The sequence below is a fragment of the Geotrypetes seraphini genome, chromosome 8 (genome assembly GCF_902459505.1).
Source record: "Geotrypetes seraphini chromosome 8, aGeoSer1.1, whole genome shotgun sequence".
Taxonomy (NCBI): domain Eukaryota; kingdom Metazoa; phylum Chordata; class Amphibia; order Gymnophiona; family Dermophiidae; genus Geotrypetes; species Geotrypetes seraphini.
In genome coordinates this window covers 154,585,117-154,603,227 of record NC_047091.1, presented here as the reverse complement: position 1 = coordinate 154,603,227, position 18,111 = coordinate 154,585,117, and the positions used below count along the sequence as shown (strand labels likewise).

The 18,111-nt window shown below is 46.3% G+C and overlaps 1 protein-coding gene across 1 annotated transcript in view; it reads left to right on the top strand.

Annotated features, from left to right (window-relative positions):
- Positions 1 to 2,031: 2,031 nt before the first annotated feature.
- Positions 2,032 to 18,111, top strand: part of HIP1R (huntingtin interacting protein 1 related) — a 243,591-nt gene continuing 227,511 nt past the window's right edge. Inside the window, exon 1 of the mRNA XM_033955047.1 lies at positions 2,032 to 2,264. Coding sequence (XP_033810938.1) covers positions 2,172 to 2,264 — 93 coding nt within the window. The 5' untranslated portion in view covers positions 2,032 to 2,171. The remainder of the gene's footprint in view (positions 2,265 to 18,111) is intronic.

Here is an 18,111-nt window from a genome sequence, read left to right as displayed (position 1 = left end):
TGGAGGAGACCTAGTGGATGTTTTAGAGCCAGCCAGAACACAGGTACGCACTCTTGGGAGAGGGCAAGAACTTGGGACATAGGATGGGGGAAATATGCTGAGGTGGGGGAGGGAATAGAAAGGGAGAACTGTGTTAAGCATGAGTGTGAGAGGGAAAGATGGTGTACATGGGGAAAGGAAGAAAGAGACTTATTGGACATGGTGATGGGAGAGGCATGAGGTAGAGAGAGATAAGAAATGTTGGATGTGGTGGTGGAGCAGAAACAGTGGGACAGATGGAAATGGATGCAAGAGGGAGAAATGTTGGACATGGTGGTGGAGGGATTGGAGGAAGAGCTGGAGAGGGGTGGTAGCAGAAATGGACATGGGGCTGGTGAGCAGGGGCGAAAGATGCTGCACACAGTCTGGGGGATAAGAGAGAGAGAAATATTGGATGTGGCAGTAGAGCAGGGGTGTCCAATGTCGGTCCTCGAGGGCTGCAATCCAGTCGGGTTTTCAGGATTTCCCCAATGAATATGCATGAGATCTATGTGCATGCACTGCTTTCAATGCATATTCATTGGGGAAATCTTGAAACCCCGACTGGATTGCGGCCCTCGAGGACCGACATTGGACACCCCTGCAGTAGAGGATCCCTCTCTCTCTCCCCACTCCCTTTGCAGGAAGCCATTGCACATGGGGGTGGAGGAGAGAAGAAATACTGTACAGTGGTGGGGAAGGGAAAAAGAATGCATTTTGTGTAGTTTAATTTTGTGGTTACCATTGTGTATTATTAATACTTTATATTGTGTGTATATGAAAAATGAAAGGAAGAAATGGTGTTTACAATTAGTATCATACTATTATTATGGGGGTAAGGTCTGGGGAGGAGCTTGGGCAGGTCTGAGGCGGGCCTAGGGCAGAGCTTTTGGGCCCCCCCACCACCACCACACAAAAAAAATAAGTTTTGCTGCTTATGGTTACAGGAAGACATATGAGGAGAGACTGGAAGCCCTGAATATGTATACTCTAGACTAGAGGAAAGGAGAGACAGGGGAGATATGATTCAGACGTTCAAATACTTGAAGGGTATTAACGTACAACAAAATCTTTTCCAGAGAAAGGAAAATGGTAAAACCAGAGGACATAATTTGAGGTTGAGGGGTGGTAGATTCAAAGGCAATGTTAGGAAATTCTACTTTACGGAGAAGGTAGTGGATGCTTGGAATGTGTTCCCGAGAGAGGTGGTGGAGAGTAAAACTGTGACTGAGTTCAAAGAAGCGTGGGATGAACACAGAGGATTTAGAATCAGAAAATAATATTAAATATTGAACTAAGGCCAGTACTGGGCAGACTTGCACGGTTTGTGTCTGTATATGGCCGTTTGGTGGAGGATGGGCTGGGGAGGGCTTCAATGGCTGGGAGGATGTGGATGGGCTGGAGTAAGTCTTAACAGAGATTTCGGCAGTTGGAACCCAAGCACAGTACCAGGTAAAGCTTTGGATTCTTGCCCAGAAATAGCTAAGAAGAAAAAATTTAAATTGAATCAAGTTGGGCAGACTGGATGGACCATTTGGGTCTTTATCTGCCGTCATCTACTATGTTACTATGTATATATGACCCACTTGTGCACCATGTATTGTTGGATTTGTGCACTTATGAGTGCTGAACTGTTTTTGCACATTTGATTCATCATTAAAAAGAATTTTGATAAAAATGATCCGCCTCACATAGTCTACCAAGAACCCTTTATTTATTTTCATACCATGCAATCTAAAGTTCTTGGCGGTTCACAAGAGAACATACATAATACAGTAAATCAGAGACAAAACATAGTTCCCAACCTCTATAGTTCATTCATAACTATTTGCCTGCCCTATAGTGACTACCTGCACCGTTTATTTACACGTATTCTTGCTTGACACCGTGACCTTCCTTATGGCACTAGCCCCTCTGCACACAGAACCAAAACATTCTTTTTCATATACATTTACACCGCTCTAAGGAAGCGCCCAGGAATCGAAGGGAGCCTGCGCGGAAGGCGGCGCACGCGCAGGTCAGGGCCGTTCGCTGCGAGCAGCTGTGTTGGGAGCGCGCGCCGCTAGAGTTTTTTCCCGGCATGCTCAGAGGCGAGCCGAATCGACTTCTCCGGTGGTGGCGCGCGGCAGGTCCCCATAGCGAGTCCCGGCAACATGAACACGATCAAGAACGTGCCAGCCCGAGTGCTGAGTCGGCGCGCCGGCCACGGGCTGGAAGCGGACCGGGAGCAGTTTGACAGGAACCAGGTAAAGAACCTGTCTGTTCTCTGGTTCCGTTCGGAATTTCTTAAATTAATTCTGTTTGCACGTATTCGGTCATTCAGCTTCTGGGAATAAAAAAGCGTTTCCAGCTTGGGTTCGTGAACCTGTCTCTCGGGTGGTACTAATAGGTTGCTCTCTTATTAGTGTCGAAGGGAAATGCGACGTCTGTGTCCGTCCTGTAGTAAAACAACAAAACAGCTGGCAGAGTGTAATTTGGCAGCGCCAGGCTGGAGATTAGTTGGTTGAGGCAATCAGCCCGGGTCGCCAGGCAAGAGCAAGTAGTTAAGTTGTGAAAGATCAAGGCGAGTATGATGAAAAAGCTAGAATAAAATTTGGGTTTATCTGATCACTGTTCTTCTCTGTAAAAAAAAGAAAAATGGGGAGACCCAATAATCCACAGTGAAAACAATCCACCGATGAAAACAAAAAACTGTGGATACAGATGTTCTGGAGATAATTTATTAAACACTGACATATAAAAACATGAAAATTCAATTTAAAAAGTACAATGATAAAGACAGGGACCGTGTAGGGTCCGGTTGGATTTTTATCACTGTATTTTTTGTCATTGTACCTTTTTTAAATAGAATTTTCATGTTTTTATATGTCAGTGTTTAATAAATTATCTCCAGAGCATCTGTATCCACAGTTTGTGTTTGTTTTTGTCTTCTCTGTATAAAACCCATTTCGCATCCAGGAGATGTTTATCCCCCCCCCCCCCCCAATATTCCCTGTCCTTTATCGAATAGATAAAGTGTAAAATAAAAACATTCTGTGCCGTTGTAGTCGTGTCTTCATATCATTAGGAAGAATATCGCACTTGTTTGTGGGAAGAAGTTATGGATGTAAATAGATAAAACTAGTGAAAGTACATAAAACAGCAATCGCTCGCTTTGGGGGTTTAGCATTTTCCTGTCTGTTGCAGAAATTATTGCTGGGTCTCATTGATCAGAATGAAAGCAAACTCTGTAATATGACAGACGAAGTAACAAGTAGAGAGGCGGTTTAATGATTTTATCAACAGTTTGTGTGCGATTTTGGTTTTTCCCCGCAGTCGCTTGCTGTTATGGTCGGCATTCGTCAGTTCAGTGTCTCACTTTGATGTCGGTCGACCGAGGATCTTTCACTGGGTATATGAGGATAGAGCGCCACTCTTCCCATCGGGCTGAATGATAGACTTTCCTTTTCTCGATCTTATCTGCTAATGTGCCCTTCTGTTCCTCCGAATGCCACCTGTGCCTTAATATTACAATTTAAGTTTTGTGAGAGAGGTTTTAACGTTGTGTTCGTATATGGGCAATAGCTTTCTCCAGTTAATCTATGAGATCATTTCGCTCACCAAATCTAGGACAATTCCAGCCTGCTAATTCTGTAGTTTAGGTACAAATCATATCAGATTGAACATTTGGTCAAGGCTATGAGATGCCCTAGGACTGGTGACCATAGGTGGACCATTATCCCTCCCCTCCATAATTTAGTGTCTCTTCTTCCCCCTCTCTTTCTCTCTCTTCTCTCCTGGCTCTGGCCAAGTTTAAGATTGAATACTACTAGGGCGCTGTAAGCACAGGCCTACGCTGAAGTGCTATAACATCACCCCCCCCCCCCCTCGCACTTCAAGAGAAAATTTGTCAAGGGAGGGAGGAGATGAAGCAGTGTTTCAGCATGGTCCTATGGAGCACTCGCAGTTCTTTAAGCTAGTGGCTAGAGTGGTGGATGCCCAGTGGCAGGGCTGGCTGTAAATCCAGTTTCATTTTGTCTCTTATGTTTTCATGAACAACAGGTAGTTTGGGATGCTGAGTGCTTTTTTTTGTGCCTTATGTTTCTATTCCAGATCCCTAGATGCAAATTCAATTTTCTTTGGGCAGTGGGTTTAATAGAGACATTTTATTTTTAGCAGGAAGGTTTGAAAGCAAACAGTGGTGTCTGAAGGAATTTCTCTTTAGGTTTGATAATAAAGTAATGGGTCTTAAACTAAATTTGATAGTACCCAGTGCTCCTTATTTCCTTTTAACCACAAATAGGAGCGTCATAAAATGGAAACCAAAAGTGACCCACCTGATCTGTCTTTTTTAAAATTTTATTTATCTATTATATTAACTGTCTTTATGAAGAGATTCACCCAAGGTGGTGTACCACAGGTACAGTTTAACGTACCATATATACTCACTCGAATATAAACCAAGATTTTGGGACCAAAAAATGTCCTAAAAATGGGGGTCTTGGTTTATATTTGAGTTTACTACCGTAGTTTAAAAAAATATTCAAATTTAAGCCTACCAGGCTGTGGGGAATGGAGTTGCGGTTCAGAGGTAGGCCCAACATGCAAGGCAGGCAGCTGATTCCTCCCGATAGCAGCTCTCCATGCTGTTTGCCAGCTGCCAGGAGGATGGGGTAGTGAGGAGTCAGCGGTACATCGGATTGTGAACAGTCCTGCCATCAGTCCTGTTTTGGCCCTGCTAAATTGGCTGGCAATACAGTAATGAAGCCAGATGCCATGGGGGATTTCCCTCTTGCTAAATTGTTATAGGCTCTGCCGGTCTCGATCCCGCCCCCCTCTGAAGTTACTTCCTGTTTTTGAGAGGCGAGATCAAGACCGGCAGAGCCTATAGTGATGTAGCAAGAGGGAAGGCCCCTGCGGTGTCTGGCTTCGTTATTGTCTGCCAGTTTAGCGGGTCTGAGACAGGACCGAAGGCACCACTGACTCATCACTCCCTCCAGGCAGCCAGCAAACAGCATGGAGAACTGCTATAGCCGCCGCCTGGAAAAATCAGCTGCCTGCCTCACATGTCAGGCCTGCTCCTGACTCACAACTCTGTTGAAAGAAATAAAGGGTAAAAGGTGATGGGGAGAGATCTTGGATGTAGATGGAGGGGAGCGAGAGAGATATGAGGTGTTGGAGGAAAGAGGGAAGAGGATATGCTGGATGGAGGGGGCAAGAGAATAATAAAGGGGAGAAGGAGAAGATGCTGGGAAGGGGGAGAAAGGGAAGAGTTAGCAAAAAAAAAACCAAACTGGAGAAGCAGATGTTGATGCAGAAAAATAAATGGAGGAAAACTGAAAGGAAAAGGTTAAAGTCATAAATGGATGTAGGAGAGGAAGTGAAGACAGGAAAGAGAGAAGAGGCAGATAGACTGCAGACCCTGGAAAGAAAAGACAGAAGAAAGCAGAAACTGGGATAAACATGAATAAAATGGCCAGATAACAAAGGTAGAAAAAATAATGTTTTTAATTTCATGAACAGAAAATGCAGTTTTACTGTAAATTTGCACTGTTTTCAAGTGCTGTTTCTCTTTCTCTGGTGTTGAACTGCATATAGCTTCTTGAGGTTTAAGTGTGTTATAGATTGGCTCACCATGATAACCCAAATTTCTAACCTCAGTTTATATTCGTCAACCTTTTTTCCCCCTTTTTGGAGGGAAAAAGGATACCTCGGTTTATATTTGGATCCGTTTATATGAGAGTATACTGTATACAGTAAATTTTGTTAATAGCAGAACAATCGTAAAATGACCAAATATAAACAAGTACAATAAATGAGGTAAACTTGGAAATGGCAAATTGAAACCTGTTAATAGGACTAACACAAAACAATATCAGAATTACACACATTTAACAGTACTGTGGAACAGTCATAAGAACAGAAATACCGTATATCCTCGAATATAAGTCGATCCGAGTGTAAGAAGAGATACCCTTTTTCCACCCAAAAAAAGGAGGAAAAAATGTTGTGAGACGAGGTGTGTGCCCTGCCCCACTCTCTTCCCTGCCAGGCTCCGCACCTAGCCCCCCTCCCTCCCTGCCAGGCTCTTCACCCTGTTCCCCATCTCTGCCCTATACCTGTCTCCCCTCTCTCCTGGTTTCCTGTAGGCCTCCACTGGGAATGGTGGGCTGGAAAAGGAGGGATCTCTCCTGTCCCGGTCAACTCTGCCAATTTTTTTTACCTCCCTCCGCGTACCTTTTTGAATCCCTGGTGGTCTGTATTGGGCATGAGAGAGCTTTACTTGCTCCTGCCTGGTGCTGAGATGCTTGCTGAATGGCTGCTCCAAGTTCTCGCGGGACTCATGAGAACTCGGAGCAACCATTCAGTGAGCAGCTCAGCGCTAGGCAGGAGCAAGTAAAGCACTCTCATGCCCGGTATATCGCTGGGCCGCAAGAACTCAAAGCGGCCATTCAGGGAGGGGCTCAGCACGGGATAGGAGAGTGGAAAGCTCGCTCCTGCCTGGTACACTGCTGAACCATCAGGGATTCAAAAAGATACACTGGAGGAGGTGGAAGGGCATGGGAAATCGTGCCATATGCTGAGAGGCTGGAGAAACTGGGGCTCTTTTCCCTGGAAAAACGGAGACTTAGAGGGGACATGATAGAAGCCTACAAGATCATAAAGGGTATAGAGAATGTAGAGAGGGACAGATTGTTCAGACTGGTGGGGGAAACAAGAACAAGAGTGCACTCAAGAAAATTGAAGGGAGACAGATTCAGAATAAATGCTAGGAAGTTCTTCTTCACTCAGAGGGTGGTGGATGCCTGGAATGCGCTTCCAGAGGAGGTGGTAGAGCAGAGTACGATTTTGGGTTTCAAAAAGGGGTTGGATAAGTTCCTGAAGGAAAAGGGGATTGAAGGGTATAGTTAGAGGGGTACTATACAGGACAAAATGTCTTAAGTAAAGGATCACTTACTAGCGACAGCTGACCGTCTACAGGACATGCCTCTTGTGGCGAGAGGCACGTCCTGTAGGCAGTCAGCCGGTGCCAGCGCCTCTTCCAACACCCCCCCCCCACACACACACACACACACTGCCGGGTCAGGGCCCTATCTGGAGGGTCTTTGCACATGCGTAGATGTTGACATGATGATGTCACACATGCACATGACATCGCGTCAACATCCACGCACTTCCAGATGCCCTCAATCCGTGGCCACCAGTTTAGTGTGCTGCAGCTTCGCAAAGTTTGCGAGACACTGGTGTAGAGTTAAACAAGATATGAGGAATTGGCCTATGATACAGGGTGTACAGCAAGCTACTCCAGTTGCACAGAAAGTGTATAGCCAGTTATCATGTGTATTAAAGGTAACAGACTTTATCCCAGGACAAGCAGGCAGCATATTCTTAACGTATGGGTGACGTCACCGACGGAGCCCCAGTACGGACCTTTTTAACTAGAAAGTTCTAGTTGGCCGCACCGCGCATGCGCGGGTGCCTTCCCGCCCAACGGAGGAGTGCGTGGTCTCCAGTTTCTTCGTTTCCGCGGAGCGAAGAAGACGCATGTGCTTTTCAACGGCCATTGAAAACTCTCATTTTGCCTTCCCGCTCGCGATTTTTGATCCACTTTTGGTTCTATTTTTGTCTCTCGACTTCATTCTTCAAAAAAAAAAAAAAAAAATTCTTTTTCGTGTCTTTTTCTTTATTTTTGCAGCCGGCCCCGGCGGGGCCTGTTGTAATCATCCAAGCCTCCGGGTTTGATTTCGCGGAGGCCGTGTTTCCCTTCATGCCCCCTCAGCCGGGCTTCAAGAAGTGCCAGCGGTGTGCACGCCCGATCTCTCTAACTCCACACAACTGGTGCCTTCAGTGTTTGGGTCCAGAGCATCGGGCTGACACCTGCACCCGCTGTGCTACTCTCAAGAAACGCACTCTTAAGAACCGGCAAATACAGCAAAATATTCTTTTCGGTACCGGTTCTACCATGGATCAGGCCCCGACGTCACCGCCTAAATCGGCACCGACCACATCGACACCGCCTGATCCTCCTTCGGGGTCGATAGCGCCAGGTAAGCCGGCTAAGAAGCCTTCCACTTCCCTTGAGCGACCTCCAGCTACAGCGGTGACCCCGGTCCTTCCGACGTCCCGCCGATCCCGTAAACGCTCCGCTCCGATCACGGTGAGTGCCTCGTCATCGGCCTCCTCATCGCCGGAGCGTCGAGCAGCACCTATGGTACCGAAGAAATCTAAAGCGGTACCGGTGCCCCCATTGGAGGACCGAATCTCGGCCATCCTCCAGGACAAGCTTCAGGAGCAGCTACAGAAGCAACTCCAACAGCTCCTTCCAGCCTTACTGGCACCGCTCCTTCCGGTACCGGTCCAGCCCGAGCTTCGCACCGCTCCACCGGTATCCACTCCCTCGGTACCGTTGAACACATCCATGCCGGTCTTATCTGCTCAGCCTGCACTTCAGACTTGCTCGGCAGAGGACCCTTCCCAGGCCCCAGATCGACGCCGGTCGTCTCGGGATCGGGATCGGCACCATTCCTCCAGGGACAGGGATCGACGCCGGTCTTCATCCCCCGGCACCGTGTCCATGCGATCTGGCAAGTCCCTTTCTAAAACCCGCCATACTGAGCCGGCTATCAGGGACCCAGACCTATGGGAACAATCCCCACTCGGTACCGAGGAGGATGCCTCTTCTACAGATGAGGAACCCTCCATGGCTGAAACCACTTCTAAGCCCGAGCAATCCTCCTTCACGAAGTTCCTTCGGGAGATGTCCGCGGCTCTCTCCATCCCCCTTGAGTCCGACTCTAAGAAGTCCCAGGCCTTTTTAGAAGCTTTGGACTTCGACCAACCTCCCAAGGAGTTTCTTAAACTTCCTGTACATGATATCCTCCGGGAAACATTTTATAAAAATTTGGAGACTCCACTTACTGTTCCAGGTGCCCCTAAAAAACTGGACAGTTTATACCGGGTCATCCCTATTCCGGGATTTGACAAACCCCAATTGCCCCATGAGAGCCTCCTTGTGGAGTCCACTCTCAAAAAATCTCAGGGCTCCAGCGTTTATGCCTCCACCCCTCCTGGCAGAGAGGGAAAAACAATGGACAAATTTGGAAAGCGCCTGTACCAGAATGCCATGCTGGCTAACAGAGCCAACAATTACACCTTTCATTTTTCATTTTATATGAAACACCTGGTCCAACAACTTTCTGCTCTAGAAAAATATGTACCTGAGCGTAAGGTCCCGCTCTTCCAACAGCAGATTTCCAACCTCCTTCAGCTCAGAAAATTTATGGTGCGCTCGATTTACGATTCCTTCGAGCTTACTTCACGAGCCTCCGCACTGGCTGTGGCCATGCGACGCCTAGCCTGGCTGAGGGTGTCTGACCTTGATGTGAACCACCAGGACCGTCTCGCCAACGCGCCCTGTCTTGGTGACGAACTTTTTGGGGAGTCTCTTGATACCACAACACAAAAACTTTCGGCTCATGAGACCAGATGGGACCAGTGTTCCCTCTAAGCTGCGCTGGCGTGCGCTGGCGCACAAAATATTGCCTCGCAGCGCACAATGTCACGTCACAGCGCACGGCGTACGGAGATGGCAGGCCGCGGCGAGAGGAGAATCGGGCGAGTTGGCGCTGGCGCCCGATATTTTTAGCGCACGGGGAAAAAATTTTGCTCACACCACCCGCCCGCTTAGAGGAAGCACTGGATGGGACACCCTCATTAAGCCCAAAAAGAAAACTCCACCTGCACGACCATACAGGCCTCAGTCCTCTTATCAACGTCGATTCTCTGCCAGGCCGCTGAATCCTCCTCACCAGCAATCCCGCCGGCCTCGTCAACAACAACAACACACTCAGGCTCGTTCTCAGTCTCACCAGGCGACCAAGCCTCCGCCTCAGACAAAACCTCCTCAGCCCTTTTGACTCCTTTCTCCAGGGCATAGCCAGTCTCCAACCATCGTTGCCTCTTCCTCAACCGATCGGAGGCCGCCTCACCATTTTTCTCCAACGCTGGGAGGCCATCACATCAGACCTGTGGGTTCTCAACATCATCCGTCACGGATACTCACTAAGGTTCCAGACTCTCCCTCTCGACCATCCTCCCGTGGAGTCTGCTTCTCACTCCTCCCAAACTCCACTCCTCCTCAGGGAGGTCCAATCCCTCCTCCTCCTCAATGCCATCGAAGAAGTTCCTCCAGACCAAAGGGGTCAGGGATTTTACTCCCGCTACTTCCTGGTACCCAAGAAAACGGGAGATCTTCGTCCCATCTTAGACCTCAGGAACCTCAACAAGTGTTTGGTCAAAGAAAAGTTCAGAATGCTCTCCCTGGCCACGCTTTATCCTCTTCTATCTCAACACGACTGGCTATGTTCCCTGGACCTCAAGGAGGCCTACACTCACATTCCAATCCATCAGGCTTCGCGTCGCTACCTCCGATTCCAGATACAAAATCACCACTATCAGTACAAGGTGCTGCCCTTTGGTCTCGCATCATCACCCAGGGTGTTCACCAAGTGCCTGATTGTGGTAGCGGCTTTTCTCAGGTCCCACAACCTACAAGTGTTCCCATACTTGGACGATTGGTTGGTGAAAGCGACTACATCTCCGCTTGTGCTGCAAGCCACTCATCAAACCATCTCTTTCCTCCATCTCTTGGGGTTCGAGATCAATTATCCCAAGTCGCATCTGCTTCCTACGCAGCGCCTGCAGTTCATCAGAGCAGTTCTCGATACCAATCAGATGAGGGCGTTCCTTCCTGCCGACCGGCACCGGACTCTACTTCACCTTTGTCGGCAGGTGCTCCTTCATCCATCCATCCCTGCTCGCCAGATGATGGTCCTTCTAGGCCACATGGCCTCAACAGTCCATGTGACTCCTCTGGCACGACTCCACCTCAGGATACCTCAATGGACCCTTGCCAACCAATGGTCACAGACCACGAATCTTCTTTCTCATCCCATCTCTGTGACATCGTCTCTTCAGCAATCTCTTCAATGGTGGTTGAACTCCTCAAATCTCTCCAGGGGACTTCTCTTCCATCCGCCTCCTCATTCCATGGTCATAACCACGGATGCTTCCCCCTATGCATGGGGGGCCCACTTGGGCGATCTCCGCACCCAGGGACTTTGGACCCCTCAGGAGCGTCAACATCACATCAACTTTCTGGAGCTCAGAGCCATGTTTTATGCTCTCAAGGCTTTCCAGCATCTCCTCTACCCTCAGGTTCTTCTCCTGTGCACGGACAACCAAGTCGCCATGTACTACATCAACAAGCAAGGCGGCACCGGATCTCGTCCCCTTTGTCAGGAGGCCCTCCGAATCTGGACCTGAGCCACAGCCCACAATCTTTCCCTCAAGGCTGTCTATATCCAGGGCGAACAGAACTCCCTGGCCGACCAGCTCAGCCGCATCCTGCAACCTCACGAGTGGACCCTGGACCCTCCTACTCTCCACTCCATCTTTGCTCGCTGGGGCACCCCGCAAGTGGACCTATTTGCAGCTCCTCACAACCATCAGCTGCCCCAGTTCTGTTCCAGACTCTTCTCTCCGCATCGTCTGACCCCAGATGCATTCCTACTCGACTGGACGGATCGGTTCCTCTATGCCTTTCCTCCACTCCCTCTGATGTTGCGGACCTTGTTCAAGCTCCGCAAGGACAGGGCCACCATGATTCTCATCGCCCCCCGGTGGCCCCGACAGCACTGGTTCTCCCTCCTGCTCCAGCTCAGCTCCAGGGAGCCCATTCCTCTTCCTGTGTTTCTACTCTGCTTACACAGCAGCATCAGTCTCTACTGCACCCCAATCTGTCTTCCCTCCACCTGACTGCTTGGTTTCTCTCGGGCTGACCTCTCCAGATACCCTGTCTCAGCCTGTCCGTCGCATTTTGGATGCCTCCAGGAAACCCTCCACGCTCCAATGTTACCATCAGAAGTGGACCCGGTTTTCCTCTTGGTGCCTCTTGCATCATCACAATCCCACCTCATTGGCGGTAGAGACCATTCTGGACTATCTGCTCTCTCTGTCCGATGCTGGTCTCAAGTCTACCTCAATCAGAGTCCACCTCAGTGCCATAACTGCTTTTCATGAGCCTATCCTCGGAAAACCTCTCACGGCTCACCCTCTGGTTTCCCGCTTCATGAGAGGCCTCTTCAACATCAAACCACCTCTACAGCCTCCTCCTGTTGTCTGGGACCTAAATGTGGTTTTGTCAGCCCTCATGAAACCTCCCTTTGAGCCTCTTGCTACTACTTCGCTCAAACTTCTCACATGGAAGGTGCTTTTCCTCATTGCCATCACCTCTGCCAGGAGGGTCAGTGAACTGCATGCACTGGTCGCCGATCCACCATTCACAGTTTTTCACCATGACAAGGTGGTTCTGCGTACCCATCCTAAATTCCTTCCTAAGGTGGTTTCAGCTTTTCACCTCAACCAATCGATTGTATTGCCTGTCTTCTTCCCAAAAACCCATTCTCATCCTGGAGAACAGGCGTTACACACACTGGATTGTAAACGTGCCCTTGCTTACTACCTTGACCGTACCAGGGCCCACCGTTCCTCTCCTCAACTTTTTCTGACCTTCGATCCCAACCGTCTGGGTCGTCCTGTCTCTAAACGAACGCTGTCCAATTGGCTTGCTGCCTGTATTGCGTTCTGTTATGCTCGGGCCGGCCTGTCCCTGGAAGGACCTGTCACGGCCCATAGGGTCAGAGCTATGGCTGCTTCTGTGGCTTTCCTCCGTTCCACACCTATTGAGGAAATCTGCAAGGCGGCCACTTGGTCTTCAGTTCACACGTTCACTACTCACTACTGTCTGGATACTTCTCCAGACGGGATGGACACTTCGGCCAATCTGTGTTACAAAATTTATTTTCCTAATGGCCAACCATCCCCCCTCCCTCTCTGTTAGCTTGGAGGTCACCCATACGTTAAGAATATGCTGCCTGCTTGTCCTGGGATAAAGCACAGTTACTTACCGTAACAGGTGTTATCCAGGGACAGCAGGCAGATATTCTTACGACCCACCCACCTCCCCGGGTTGGCTTCTTAGCTGGCTTATCTTAACTGGAGACCACGCACTCCTCCGTCGGGCGGGAAGGCACCCGCGCATGCGCGGTGCGGCCAACTAGAACTTTCTAGTTAAAAAGGTCCGTACCGGGGCTCCGTCGGTGACGTCACCCATACGTTAAGAATATCTGCCTGCTGTCCCTGGATAACACCTGTTACGGTAAGTAACTGTGCTTTTTCATCTGCTTCCTGAAATATAGTCTCGAGTTTGGTGTAACTCCTCTGGGAGTAAGTTCCTGAGTATGGAGACTGCTGCTGAGAAGGCTTGTTGACGAGTATCACATTGTGCAATTTTTAAAATTTTTTTGATGAGAACCTTAGAGGTCTCAGGTGTGCAAAGAGCTAATTTATTCTTTAAGCCAGGGGTGCCCAAAAGGTCGATCGCGATCGATCAGTAGATCACAAAGGCAACGTGAGTCAAACGCATTGCCTTCACGTCCTACCTGCTACCCGACGCAGAAGCACCGAGCCGACCAACCTTCCCCTCCCAATGTCAATTCTGACGTCGGAGAGGACGTTCCGGGCCAGCCAATGACAATCACTGCCTGGCTGGCCTAGAACTTCCTCTCTGACATCAGAATTGACGTCGGGGAGAGGAATGCTGGTCGGCCCGACGCTTCTGCCTCGGGAAGCAGGGAGAGTTTGTGGCGGCGGTGGTTTGGAGGCCTGTTCCCTAATGGCAGCGGCATTGGCTTGGGGGTGGGCAGGGAGAAAGAAAGAAAGGTGGCAGGCAGGGAGATAGAAAGAAAGGGGGGACAGGGAGACAGAAAGAAAGAAAGAAAAGGGGGCAGGGAGACAGAAAGAAAGGTGGGGCAGGGAGAGGGGAAGAAAAAGTTGGCGGAGGGAATGGGGTCTGGAAGCATACAGCAAGGGAAGAAATATTGGATGCACAGTCAGAAGAAGAAAGTGCAACCAGAGACTCATGAAATCACCAGACAACAAAGGTAGGAAAATGATTTTATTTTCAATTTAGTGATCAAAATGTGTCCGTTTTGAGAATTTATATCTGCCGTCTTGTTCTGCCACTTATTTCTGTCAAATGGGATGATCAGTGACACTCAGAAAAGCACACAGACAATATAAAGCATAAACAATAACACTTTATTATACATATATAAGAATTAAATATAAGAATAAAATAGCTTCACCTTGACCCCATGCAACGACCTCCTTCACAATTGGGAATCCCTTACAATTGATAGGCGGGTGGACCAAAGGACTGTCCCTTTAGACGTCTAGGATTCTATTGTTAGGGGCAGAGTTCTGTTCTTATATAGTTCATAGCAATACAGCTGATCCTGCAGAAATCAGCGTCCTTCACTTACGATTCAGGCACACCCGGTCCTGGTCTTTTGTCTTGACAACACCCAGGTCAGGATGTCAGAAGGAGGTGCTGCATAAAACCGGCTTCCCATCTGGTTTCACAGTTCCCTTGATGTTGTCCTGGCAACACCTAGGTCAAGGAGGTCAGAATGCTAGATAAGCAGACTTGTGGATTCATGTCAGTATGCTGGGTTTCAGTCATCCCCCTGGCCAGTTCCTTTGATGTTGTTTTGGCAACACTTAGGTCAAGGAGGTTAGATAAGCAGACTTGAGGAGACATGTCACATATTATGCTGAGTTCATTTATTCCCTGGGTATAACATTCCACCCCTGGATACTCAAGTCTGCACCTCCCAATTAAGAAGTCCTCCGAATAAAGGGAGAGAGTGTCCGTTTGTATACACAATAGGTAAACCCACAATTAAGAAATGTTAACATAAGGATAGCTAAACAAATATAGATTAAAGAATGAAGAAACATCTTTTGTGCCGTAGCCCTCCCTCTAGTAAAAGCATTCCACCAAGGGTGTGCAGTGGTAGCTTCAATGTGATCTGTCACAGAATGCAAGTACATTGCTGATTTGCTTTATTTAGGATTGCTATATTTTGCATGGCTTTCTTTATAGATGGCAATAAAATACATCGGCAAAAGAAAAATTAATATTTATATTTGATATACACATACTGAAAAGGGAGCTTGAATAGCATGAATCACAAGTTTAACAGTACTGCTAGCAACAAAGACATTTTTATGTGATATTTCCTGTATAAATGTATAACCTTGCGGTGGAATGGTTCATTGGCAAAAATTGTAAAGAACATAGTTCATAGAATGACACGTTTGTTTTATTTTGTTCATCCATTTGTTGCCCATGATAAAGGGGAAACCCTAATTGGGGTCCCAATGTTAAAGGCATCACCGTAAAAGGACACATTGTTTCATTTCAAAAGTACACCATTTTCTATCTAAGGGTACAGAATGTGATGTGGTTTTAAATCAATGAGATACAGCATTTGGCACCCATTCACCTTCCCATCTAAATACATCTGCTACTCTGGAGCCAAAATATGCTTGTTTGCCAGCCAGTATTTCAGAAACAATAGTATTTACTATACCTCAGATTCTACATTTAGGTAAAATGAAAAAATTAATTTTCCATTCATAAATTATTTCCTTATATTCTAAACCTGGTATTCTTGCATTCCCTAATATTTCTTGCTAATTAGGCATTTTACTTGAAAGTATCACGTATAGGGAATCATGGAAATTAATAATCTTATTAATATTATATTTGTGCTCTTACTCATGGCTTACATACATTAGGGTAGCTTCATATTCACCATCGATCACTGCAGTTATCTGGTATCCCGTTTTTCTTAGCAGCTTTGGTTAGGGTCTGGCTATGCTCCAGTTTCAATAGGCTTGCTATGCCACTCACATGCCTTCACTCACGTAAGAGTCAAGTGCACCACCCCCAGAGACCAGCCCTAATGTGAAGTGGCAGGATATAGGCTCACTTCTATTCCCAAGTCGGTGCCACATAATAGCATCATGGCACGGCACTGTATGTCTGGTTGCGTGTCATCATCTTCTCGATCTGGTGAAATTTTCTCTTAACCCAGCATGTTAGCCAAATCATCAGAATGAGAGAGCAGAGCTGACCAATTTTATCACAAAAGGATGAAAGTCTATATGGAATAACATTTCCCAGTACGTGATTTTTCAAGGAAAATATTTCATCATGACTGTTTAGCTTCAATGCTTTAGTTACAATAAACACCCCTAGTGGTAAAAGAGAAGATAAGAGAAAAAGGAGAAAAACCACTTTATGTACAGAAGATGATAACATGTGACACAATACTTGTGTGTAAGGTAGTATTTGTGTGAGATGAGAGAAACAACACTAATGCACTTAAAGGTATTCTGTAGGACATTCAGAAAATACACCTTTTTATGTTCTGGACATAATTATTATGTCATTTAAGAGAGACCATACACACGTACAGAATGTGATAACATTTGACACAATACTTGTGTGTAAGGTAGTATTTGTGTGAGATAAGAGAAACAACACTAATGCACTTAAAGGTATTCTGTAGGACATTCAGAAAATACACCTTTTTATGTGCTGGACATAATTATTATGTCATTTAAGAGAGACCATGCAGAATGTAATACCATTCTAATACCAGTGAGGAGGATATATATATTGAAGGAAAGCAGGCAGAAAGTTTAGAAGCAGAGCCTGTGAGGAGACAAAGATTTAAGAGAGACACACGTACAGAATGTAATACCAAAATAACTTATGTCAGAGATGTGCACTGCACTGTTTATACCTGGTAAGTTAAATAAAGAGAGACCATTTTTTATTTTATTTAGCAAATATCAAATACCAATAAACACCATTTTACCAGGTATAAAGCTTTCTAATTTTTTTCTCTTCAGATGTCCTCTTATAATATAACCCCTAACTAAATTATCATTGGGCTGTATGAGCCATAGCATAAAATCATTGTGAGCATGGTTTTCATAAGAAATTTTCTTGTATGTGGGGGAATCTTTCTTGGAAAGGGATATGGTACCATTTGGACTAAACTCTGGAAATGGCCAATGTGAATTGTTGGGGTACCCCATAAGCTAAAACGACAACACATAACAGAAACAGACAAACACAGAGCTCCGGCATGCTTTCTTCCATTGGCAATGATTCAAGGTTGAATTTAATCTGTAAATAAGCACACTATAAATCAAAAGAGTCATAAACAAATTTGGTATCCATTGGATTCTCACTATCAGGTCACAGTGCTGGAAGTATTTTAAATATAGCACAGTGAAATTGTGGTTCTCATGACCATATCTGGATGCTAAGCTTCTAAAAGAAAGAGAGATAGAAACTTAAGTTAATTGCTCTATAGAAAGCTGGTCTTCTTTCTATCTTCTTCAATTTCATAGCTCTGTCACAAAATTATAAGAGAATGCAAGCAGGGACTTTTTCATCTATAAAACATACAAGAGAAGTTTACGTGCAGGTACAGTGGTTCACAATGTTAGTGTTTGAGGTAAAAGACACATTTGTAAAATCACTTGGAGTGCAACTTCCTTATACTATCTAACAAAACTTTATACTTTATAAAGGTCACTTAGCAATATTTCTACTTTTTTATTGTCCAACCTACCCCATATGTTACCCCAGATGTGAAATATGTTGCCTCCAGAATCAAAAAAGGCCCAAGTCTGTTTTTTACTTTGGGGAGAAGGGAAGTTTACAATTTTCTGTTTAACTTTCTCTATCACCTCTCGGCATCCTTTTGCCCACTTTCTGCTGTAATCTTGTGATAGAAAGTGGGACTATGTAAGTATTTTTGTGGTAGTCTGGTATATGTATATTGCATCCCTTGCCAAGTGAATGCAAATTGTTCTGGACATTGCTCCACTCTAGGAATAGTAAAAATGCATTGGTTCATGTTTACAATTTTTGTGGAGATCGGTACTACTATTGGTTTCCCCACCACTACTGATCTCATAGGAATGTCTGGCAATTTACCAAAACTATAGATTCCATCGGAAAGCTGTAATGTTAACCCTTTTTGGATATCTAGCCCTATTATATTTTAAGGAATCCCATAGATTAATACAGTATATTCCCAAATTGGTAATTGTCCAAGTTTAAAATTTGTAAAAAAAAAATTTTTTTTCTTCCTGCTTGTATAATTTTCCCCCCAATCCTGATAT